The sequence below is a fragment of the Sander lucioperca genome, chromosome 5, assembly GCF_008315115.2.
Source record: "Sander lucioperca isolate FBNREF2018 chromosome 5, SLUC_FBN_1.2, whole genome shotgun sequence".
NCBI classification, from domain to species: Eukaryota; Metazoa; Chordata; class Actinopteri; order Perciformes; family Percidae; genus Sander; species Sander lucioperca.
Genome location: NC_050177.1, coordinates 42,608,362 through 42,618,092, shown reverse-complemented (window position 1 = coordinate 42,618,092; position 9,731 = coordinate 42,608,362). Strand labels below are relative to the sequence as shown.

At 41.9% G+C, this 9,731-nt stretch overlaps 2 protein-coding genes across 10 annotated transcripts; one reads left to right on the top strand and one right to left on the bottom strand.

Annotated features, from left to right (window-relative positions):
• Positions 1-35: 35 nt before the first annotated feature.
• nudt8 (nudix (nucleoside diphosphate linked moiety X)-type motif 8) lies at positions 36-2,076 on the bottom strand. Its single transcript, XM_036001129.1, has 5 exons — positions 2,054-2,076; positions 1,744-1,941; positions 1,528-1,660; positions 767-844; positions 36-221 (listed from the first exon to the last, which is right to left on the bottom strand). The coding sequence occupies exons 1-5, from the start codon at positions 2,074-2,076 to the stop codon at positions 36-38; spliced, it is 618 nt and encodes a 205-aa protein (XP_035857022.1).
• Positions 2,077-2,834: 758 nt separating this feature from the next.
• On the top strand, positions 2,835-9,593 carry ftr86 (finTRIM family, member 86). Of its 9 annotated transcripts, none has more exons than XM_036001089.1 (12): positions 2,835-2,907; positions 4,118-4,616; positions 4,987-5,082; positions 5,210-5,443; positions 5,583-5,745; positions 5,817-5,912; positions 6,059-6,106; positions 6,252-6,287; positions 6,418-6,459; positions 6,588-6,653; positions 6,745-6,947; positions 8,836-9,593. In XM_036001089.1, the coding sequence occupies exons 1-12, from the start codon at positions 2,849-2,851 to the stop codon at positions 9,169-9,171; spliced, it is 1,878 nt and encodes a 625-aa protein (XP_035856982.1). In that variant the 5' UTR covers positions 2,835-2,848; the 3' UTR covers positions 9,172-9,593. The 9 variants fall into 9 exon arrangements, with proteins under 9 accessions (XP_035856982.1, XP_035856983.1, XP_035856981.1 ...); XM_036001090.1 differs by having other exon boundaries at positions 6,249-6,287; positions 6,591-6,653; XM_036001088.1 differs by having other exon boundaries at positions 6,249-6,287.
• The last annotated feature ends 138 nt before the right edge of the window (positions 9,594-9,731 follow it).

Genomic DNA, 9,731 nt, shown 5'->3' with positions numbered 1-9,731 from the left:
TTGTAAGTGTACTGTAAACAAAGGCAATTGAGCTGCTAAAGAGGGACAATGAGTTTCAGGGTATGGTCTAGAGCGACGGCTGTCAGGCCCCACACTCGATGCTTCCCGTTACGAAACACTGGGAGAGTGTATCCGTACTTGTCGCCAGTGCGGAAGTGTGTGTAGCCACGGTTCTGAGGGTTGCATAAGTGGGACAAGGACAAGGTGAAAATCTCCTCAACCTGGGACAGAAACAGGCAAAGGAAGCACAGTTTACAACTTTGAATCTAAATAGAAACCAACCAGAAAATATGTGAGTTTCTTAAGTTATTTGTTTACTTGTGTATTCATTTGTATTTGTATTTTGCTAGTTTAAACAGACAGAAAAGATTGCTGAGAAGAAAAGGGCAGATGATAAAAAATGTAGGCTAGATTGAACTCCGAGTGTCTGGGTAAATGATATGAAACCAAGTCACCCCAGAAGATCATTTGGTACAATGCTGCAAATGTAACATACCTTTAGTGTTTATTAGGGCCGGGTATGACTGGGGTGTGACATTATACACCCACAAAGAAAGACTTCTTAATTTTTTATTCTGCCTTCTACTAGTACTAGTATAACTACTATGTTCTGGAAAAATTCACTTATACAACCTAACTTAATAAATACTTAACCCATCATCTCCACACTGTTCAAAAACAAAATCTCCAGTAATTTACATATGTGGAAACCTACCCCGCTCAAACAGATATAAATATATAGGAAGTGGTAAAAATATTATTATACCTCTCCAGGGTTTGGTTTGAAGGACAACTCCTCGAGGGGGCCGAGGTTAGCCAGCACAGGCGCTATCATCATCCCTGACTGGTGAGAGACAAAAGACAGGAACAGATTCAGTATTCAAAATGATAACTCTTAAAATAATGATTAGTGTCTGTGTAAGTGACACAAAATCATCACCACAACGTTCTTTATTTTCAAAATAGATTCATCTGTGGCCTAGTCTCGCATTGCCAGACCTTCCTCCACAGCGCAGCGGAGGAGGGTCTGGCTAGTCCACACAGCATTCTGGGATGGACGAAAATTTGGAGAAAAACTAAAGACTATCTGTGGCCTAACTTTGTGACGAAGCAGAGTTTATATAGTAGACATAAAGAGTGAGAGTCAATGTATTTCTGGGTTTTGGACGGCTGGTCAAACGAAAACAAGCAATTTGATGATATTATCTTGAGCTCTTGGAATTTGTGATGAGTATTATTTACTATTTTTTATTTTTCACTGACATTTACAGAGTGAATAATCAAAATAACTGTTGACAGATTCGCTAGTTAAAATAATTGTTAGTAACAGCCCTATTTAAGCCTTTAGGACCCCTTTTTAAGGCTAATTAAAAAAGCAATTAAAACAATAGAGAAATCAGTGGCGCACAACCACGGTTTTACAATGCCCACCATAAATTCACGAACAGCAATAATTCCACCATGATGGTTCAAATCAATTCATTAAATTAATTTTACTCTTAAAGACATGACAGCACTTGCACTCACCCTGTCCCTGAGAGGCTTCAAGATGCCCCAGACCTTTTCGGTTGCCACAGAAACGCCCAGCTCCTCCCTGGCTTCCCTTAAAGCGGTGGCCACCAAATCTCTATCTGACGGATCACTCTTTCCTCCTGCAAAGCTACAAATCACACAATGAAAATCAGCACAGAAAAGCAGTCTACTAGAGTTTTGAAATAATGTAGTTTCTAGCCTGCCACTTACCTGACATCACCCTTGTGTCTGCCCTTCAGTGTGCTGGAGCGCAAAGTGAAGAGAAATGCTGGCTCCCCCTCAACAGAGCACAGAGAAACCAGGACTGACGCCCATCTCCCCTGGTTCTTTCCCTGGCTGTGACTTGCAACTTTTTCCCCCTTGTCAACCTTGTACAGCTTCAAGTTGGGCCCCAGGCTCAGTCGACACCTGTTTTCATTCTTCAGGGATAGACAGTCTCTCCAGGAGTCTGCCACGTGAGGGGCAGCCTGATGAACTGCTCTGGTTTTGTGAGAAGAATGGCTGGAGGGTTGTTGTCTACTGCAAGAGTGGTTCGAAATCCATGGCGTATGTGTCGACGAGCTGAAAGGTCTAACAAAGTGCTGTCTGCAATATACGTGGCTTTGAAGAAGGTTACACTGAGGCGCAAAGGTGAAACTGAGCGAAGGTTGGCAAATGTCCCAAGACCTTCTCCAAGGTTGAAAGCAAGTTGTGTTGATTAAACAGTGCCGGAGAGTGCTCACAGCTTTGAGGTTTTGACCTACATCTTTCACTACAGTGCATTTCCAAGAGTCAGACGCCCGTTTGGCTTTTGCAGAGGCAGAAACCTGAGGTAGGTGATGATGGCTGGACAAAATGGCTTTGGATGGAAGGTTTTGAAATGAAGCCTCCCTCTGCTTCGGATTATCACAGTCCAAGTTAAATAAAGACAACTGTGTTGAACGGGATACAGTCTCTGTGGACAATGATGACCCGTCCTTACTTCCACAGAACCCTTCATATTTCTTTCTCTTCACATCTCTTGCACCCTGCCATCCAGCAGCAGTGTACTCGGAGAAAGCAGAGAGGTGGGATTCTCTCAATAGCAGCAATGGCCTTATGGGACAAGACCAAGTCAGGACCTGGGGTCTCCGAAACATCCTATGAAAAGAAATAGAAAAATATAAAGAAAATCTTAAAAGCAACAGTCAACGAGGCTCATTTTGCTCACCAGACAATTACACCAGCAAGTAATTGTATGTTAAGTGTGGGCTATTACACAGCTCAGGTGAACCACAAATGTATCATGGCTCCACCTGCAGAGGAGGAGTGATTACGTTTGGGTGAAAATGTTAGCATGCATGAGTTGCTGATGTTAACTTTCACCACTGTAATACTGTTACGGATCCGGAAAACGTATGTAATCTTAACTTAAATTCTCCAAACCCACAAAGTTCAGTCGCAGTCACACTTTGGCCTAACGTTAGACCTGGTAACGTTAGCTAACATTAACGTTAGTTACATTAGTTACGTTTAAAGTACCACGTTTGTTGGCTTCTCAACTGCCAGCTAAAACTACCAAAAGCGTGTTTACTAGTCGTCAAGCTCGTTGGCTTTAAAACAAGGTGTCGAAGTGTAACTAACGTTCTGCAGGCTAACTAACGTGCTAAAACATTAGCATAAAGATGGCAAAAAAACAAAACAAAGCTAGGTCAATGTATCCCAAAGCTAAACTTTAAATGTGGGAAGGATCCGATATGTCCTACACGAAGTCAAGAAACACGCCACTAACCCATTTTCAAACTTGAAATGTAATTTCAGAAGCGAAAAACACTCACTTTGACAGTTGAATCAACAGCAGCTGGCCTCTCGCCCAGCTAGCCGGCTCGCTGCCACTAGGTAATATGGCGCAGAGAAGCTTCATAAGCGTCAGTGCCCTCACTGAGCTGTGGTGACGCCAAACTCAATTAACAACTCTTCAGCTTGTATTCACTGCTTATAAAGGGTGTTGGTAAGACAAAACTCATATTATAACTCAAAACATTATTTACTGATGAAATCACTGGGGAACTTGTGATGGAGTGATTTTAAATTGTTGCACATTTACATCACCAGACAAGTCTTCAGAGGAGAAAAACAAGTCTGTCCTCATTGCACTCCAAATTAACCAGGCCTAGACCTAACACGTGTTCCATATAGTTTTAATTTCTACAGAGCACTGGCATCACTGTCTGCCTCTTAACTCTAAACATAAGGCATATATGATTTAATTGTTGGTCATTAGTTAATTTTAACAGTGACAAAAAGTTGCCATTACAGTAGTTCATGAGGCCTAGCTACCATTCATCATTTGAAAAACTGGGAAGCACCTATGACATAGCGAGAGAAACTCCTCACCCCACCTGTTATACCAGTCCCACACTGAGATCAGGCTGCCTCCATTTTTAAGCAACATGAGTTTCGTGTGAACTGGCATTTCAGCTTTGCCATCTTTGGGTGTCTTTGCTTTCACTTAAAAGACACGCTTGCATTATTTCTAGTTCGGTAACTTAACAGGGAAAATTGTGGTTCTCCATACATCCAGGTCTGACCTCCGAGAAATTCAGCTTATTCTTCTCTGTTCCAGCCAGCACCATATGGCCTCAGCCTGGTCTGTAGAGGAGACCTTATTTGTCTGCTCAGTATGCCTGGACACCCTGAAGGACCCGGCAACTCTACCCTGTGGGCATTCATACTGCCTGGCTTGTATCCAGAGCCACTGGGACACGAGAAACAGCAAGGGTCAGTACAGCTGCCCCCAGTGTAGGCAGGTCTTCAACCCTCGACCATCACTGGCTAAGAGCACAGTGCTGGTAGAGGCTATGGAGAAACTGAGAACCAACAGCCTCAAGCAAAGCTTGCCATCAATGCCTATCTACCTGGAGGTCCTACCAGATATAGGGCCGCGACAGGGCAGCATGTACCCTCAGCTTCCCACAGTGGAGCCCAGGCCCTGCCCTCAACACCACCGACCCATGGACCTGTTTTGTCATGAAGACAAGGAGTGCGTGTGTGAGGTGTGTTGCCAGCATGGACACAAGGGACATCGTGTGCTCAAACCACAGGAAGAGAGGAAGGAGAGACAGGTATGTAATTAACAAGGCAAATATCACTAGGGTGATATTATATTATCGGTGCTCTTTTGTAGTTTTTTTCTCTCATGTTGGTCTTGGTGTATAAAAGGAGGTGCAGGTGAATGAATAACTGTGTGGTCACAAATGTAGCATTTCCAAAATGTATCTAAACTTGAAGTAGGCTACTTCTTTTGTACTGTGCAATCCTGTGTGGAAGTGTTCTTCCTCTTCTATAATGCCAAAATATTTTGTAACATCACAAATGACTCATCACAAAGTACCATCCAGGTCCATTACTGCCCCGCAGTGTGTGGCCTCTTTTCTATTCTATGTACCTAGTGTGTGTGTGTGTGTGTGTCTCTGTCTGTGTCTGTGTGTGTAGAAAGAGATTATTAAGATGCAGGTAGACATGCAGAAGAGAATCCAGGAGACTGAAAAGAGACTTATGGAGCTCCCACATGTTGCCCGCCAACACAAGGTAAGTAACAGTTGTAAAAGTTTGGTTTAGAAACCTTTGTAGAAAGTCATACTTTCTGATGTCTTGCTTGTTACATAGACATTGACATTCTTTGTACCCTCTTCTCTTCCTCTCTGTGCACTCCCAGGCCTTGGTGCAGGCTCTAGAGCAAGAGAGCACAGATTTGTTCTCGGAGCTCGTCAACAACGTGAATCTAACAGGCGTCCAGGTTGGTGAGGTCCTCAGCACCCATGAGACCTCCTTAGGCAGCCGGGTAGAAGGGCAGATCTACAGACTGGAGCACGAGGTGGCACCGCTGCGCTGGAAATGTGAGGAGCTGAGCAGGCTGGCCAGCATGCAGGACGACATCTGCTTCTTGAAGGTAATTGGCGTGAGGCGGGGTGTTGTCGGAAATGGATTTGATTTGAATTTCACAGGATAAATACAGAATGAGGTTTGCGATCAATAAAATGGGAAGTGCTGTTTTTTAATTGTAATTATTTGTGTCATTTATTCTGAAGAATTTCCTCATCATGGAGCCACTGGGTCAGACAGGTGCCACAGGAGAGTCAATACTGAGTCAAGAGGAAGCGGTGGTAGCCTCCGTCCGCTCAGCCCTGAAAGAACTACAAGAGTCAATACAGGACGTCTGCAAAGCCACTCTGGCCAAGATCGTCACATTAGGTAAGTATTCTTCTTCTATTCTCTCCTCCTCACCTCTCTTCTCTTCTTTTAAACTTTCCTTTTCTTTGTAGTGAATCCTGATCCTGTGGCTTCAACACCCAGTGGTGCAGCAGTAGCAGACACTACAGCAGCTAATAGCAGTGGTCAGGCCACCACACAAGACACAGGTACGGTAACTTAAAATCACCCAGTGGGACACAATCATTCATACATTCAAGCTGAGAACAAGTTTGATTTGACTGTTATGGTTATAAACTGAAGAAAAGGACACCTTCAGATATGTTTCTCACAACTCATCCACTTTTTCCTATAGCGTATGAGAGGATGACAAACCTTCCACCTTTTACACCTCCACAACAAAGTAAGTTACTTTAGAAACTTCACATACTGTATGTCTGTGGCTCACAAAACAAATGCTCTTGGGCCTGAAATTGTTTAAATGTGGCTGTTAAAAAGTCCTTGAGTTAATATTTTGCTTCATCCTTCCTTCCTCCCCCCCCCAGAAGATGAGGATTCATCCAAACATCCTGAATGTCTTCAAGGTAAGAATAAGAAAGCCTGCTTCGGTACATTAATCAAACATTTCAGTAATGTTAGATGTCATAGAGTTGAGATTTAATTTGGTTTACCTTTTCCTTTGTTTCCTCTACCCCCATCTCTCTGGACATAAAGCTTCAGCCCCCCCTTCACCCTTCCCTCCTCCTCAACCTCAAGGTAAATACAAAGGCATCAGAAGAGGCCTGTACATATCAATCAACTACTTACCTTTGGAGAAGTATAAAGTGGTACTGATGAATTTTGATCCATGATTTGATGTATTTAATTTATTTTTTTCCTCTTAGCAGCTCCTGTGACAACAATGGGACTTGTTAATTCAGAACCAAAGACAAGAGAAGAATTACTGAAATGTGAGTACATGATAATACACAATATAGAAACACAGTGTCAAAGCCTTCAGGTGGTCCAGAGTCTTTACTAAAATGCATCCTCTCCCTTTAGTTCGCTTTGAACCCACCATGGACGCCAGCACAGTGTATCGCCATGTGCAGCTGTCAGATGGAGGTCATAAGGCCACGATGCGGGCTGAGAAACTAAACTTGCCAGACCATCCTGAGCGCTTCCACTTCTGGAGACAGGTTCTCTGTAAAGAGCCCCTGGCAGGGAGCCCCTACTACTGGGAGGTGGAGTGGACTGGCAAGAAGGTGGATCCTTAGACATCAGTGGGGAAATGGGTGGTTTCAGCTATGTGTATTCTTCATACTATATATATATATATATATATATATATATATATATATATATATATATATATATATATATATATATATATATATATCTATCTATCTATCTATCTATCTATCTATCTATCTATCTATCTATCTATCTATCTATCTATCTCTGGGTCAAAGTTCAATATGGAATGGATTCATCTGCATTATTTTTTTTTAACGCGTTATTTTTTTCTCAGATTAATTAATTGAAATTAACGCGTTAAAAAAAAAAATAACGCAGATGAATCCATTCCATATTGAACTTTGACCCAGAGCCGTTCTAGCCACCATTGGACTGTAAAATGAAGGAGGGAGACGAGAATGCGCTGCCTGGGTCATTGATTGGAACATTTACTTATGAAAATCTTCTTCCCGAATAGGGTTGGGTACCAAAATCCGGTGCTAATACGGCACCGGTTCCTTAACGACCGGTATCTACCAGACTGAATTGTTATTGTTATAGTTATTACATTATTATTAAATCATTTAATTTTGACCATATGGCCTTAGCAATAAACAAGCCGTTCTTTAATGTTGCCGACTGTTGTTTAGTACCCTTCTTTTTTTTTCTTTTAACTTTCTTAAAAAGTATCGGTTAAGGCACCGGGCAAAAATTATGTATGCGATTAATTTAGATTAATTAATCACAGAGTATGTAATTAATTAGATTACATTTTTTTATCGATTGACAGCTCTAAATAAGCTCTATATATATATATATATATATATATATATATATATATATATGAAAATCATTGCTAAATTTGCACAACTTTTATACAATCTTAAAGCACTAAACTGGAGCACAACTGAGGCGTGTGGATTCTCCAGCCCTAACCTGAGAGCCAAATAGAAGTGTCACACCAATCAGCAGTCTTTCCAAAGCTGAAAGCTGGACTCAATATTATGTCTCTCACCCCATTGCTAACCTTTGATATCAAAATGCTCATTGTTATGATTTGATTGATGAATTTTATTATATGTATGTCCACACATCCCAAAATGTAGCATTTCTGTTATTTTATGAAGAGGTCACTGATCATCGTAGTTTACAATAAGGCAGGTCCTGATGTGATGAGCGCAGATTATGTACCCAGTTCCCTTGATTCAGACCATTAAACATTCATGCACCTAAACGTTTAATCCTAAGGATTTTGGTGATCCCCGAGATCAACTTTTCCTCTTGGTTAATATTTGTAGTGAATTGTCTCAACTATTTAATTAATTGCCATCCAATTTTGTTTCCCACATTCATGTCCCCATCAGTATGAATTTTGACTATTTGACTAAATACCTGCAAAACAAATGACATTTCCATGTATCAGCCTTAGCAGTACTGTGTTTAGTGCTGTGTTAGCATGCTAACACACTTAAAACACAACCTGCTAAACATTAGCATGTTTGCATTGTTATTGTGAGCATGTTAGTAGGCTGACTGTGGCATCTCACAGAGATGCTAGCATGGCTGTAGTGTCTTAGGCCTAGCCCACACGTACACGTGCACAAACCAAATGGCAGCAATATAACCCTAAACCTAAAGCCATGTTGGCCAATCAGAAGCCTGAAGAAAAGCTATTACCGGAAGGCTATGGCTATTGCTCTGTAGCGCAGTCTGAAGTCTCTGTTCCTCAATATAGAGGAAGAGTAACTGTACATTCATATTTAAACATGTTAAAAGTCCTGTTAGCAAGTTTAGAACCAGCACTATTTTTGGCTACGTCCATCGCTACATGTTGGGTATTGAAGATGAACTTTGCATTTAAAGCCACCAGGATTTGTTTCCTTTCCTAATTCATTTTTTTCCTGTCCCACCATGCAGATTACCATCGGCGTGGCCTACAAGGAGATGGAGCGTAAGGGTTCTGATGACAACAGCCGTTTGGGCCACAATGCTTTGTCTTGGAGCTTGAACTGGTCTGGGACTGGCTTCTCCTTCTGGCACGATGGGCAGGAACAACTGCTGGGCTCGCCTAAAGCCCGGCGGATCGGCGTCTATCTGGACCAGCATGCAGGGATTCTGGCCTTTTACCACATCGACCACAACCAGGCTGATCTCATCCACCAGCACCAGAGCCAATTCACTCGCCCACTGTACCCAGGGTTCAGGTTCTGGGCAGGAGTAGGGGCTACAGTGACTGTTTGCCAATTGGATTGAGTTGTATGTGGGTGATGGGCTGTTTTTTTTCTTTTTTTTTCAGTTTAGGTCTTTATTTTTATTGGACAGCTGAAGTCATGAAAGGGGAGAGGGAGAGAGAGAATGACATGCAGCAGAGGGCCGCAGGTCGGAGTCAAACCCGTGGTCGCTGTGTCAAGGAGCGAACCTCTATATATGGGCGCACGCTCTACCAAGTTAGGTTAGCTACCCAGGCTGTTTTTTGATATAACCTATATAATTTGTCTGGTTGGAAGTATGTTCAAAATGTAATAAGGAAGTGAATGTGCTGTGGAGATCCTTAGATCCTAGAGAAGAAATAAACATGTTCAGGAATGTCTTCATATTATTCTTTTTGCACCAGCTTTTATTGATGTGATACATCTTTGTAGGTCAATAAAAGAGTTAGAAAAGCACATTTAATCTATATATCTTTTTTCTTTTTAAAAATACTATTTTTGAAATAAAGTTTAACTTAAAAGTATCGTTGATGGTTTGAGTAGCCAACTCGGTGTTAGTGTCAATAGTATATAGGCTAATACAGATTCCGTAAGCATACTACC

Coding starts and splice junctions, on each gene's coding strand:
- nudt8 (XM_036001129.1), bottom strand. CDS start 2,076: ATGGATTTCGAACCACTCTTGCA. Junction 1,661..1,743: donor AGACACAAGGGTGATGTCAG/GTAAGTGGCAGG, acceptor TGTGATTTGTAG/CTTTGCAGGAGGAAAGAGTG. Junction 222..766: donor TCAAACCAAACCCTGGAGAG/GTATAATAATAT, acceptor TTTCTGTCCCAG/GTTGAGGAGATTTTCACCTT.
- ftr86 (XM_036001088.1), top strand. CDS start 2,849: ATGCATGAGTTGCTGATGTTAACTTTCACCACTGTAATACTGTTACGG. Junction 4,617..4,986: donor AAGAGAGGAAGGAGAGACAG/GTATGTAATTAA, acceptor CTGTGTGTGTAG/AAAGAGATTATTAAGATGCA. Junction 5,913..6,058: donor GGCCACCACACAAGACACAG/GTACGGTAACTT, acceptor TTTTTCCTATAG/CGTATGAGAGGATGACAAAC.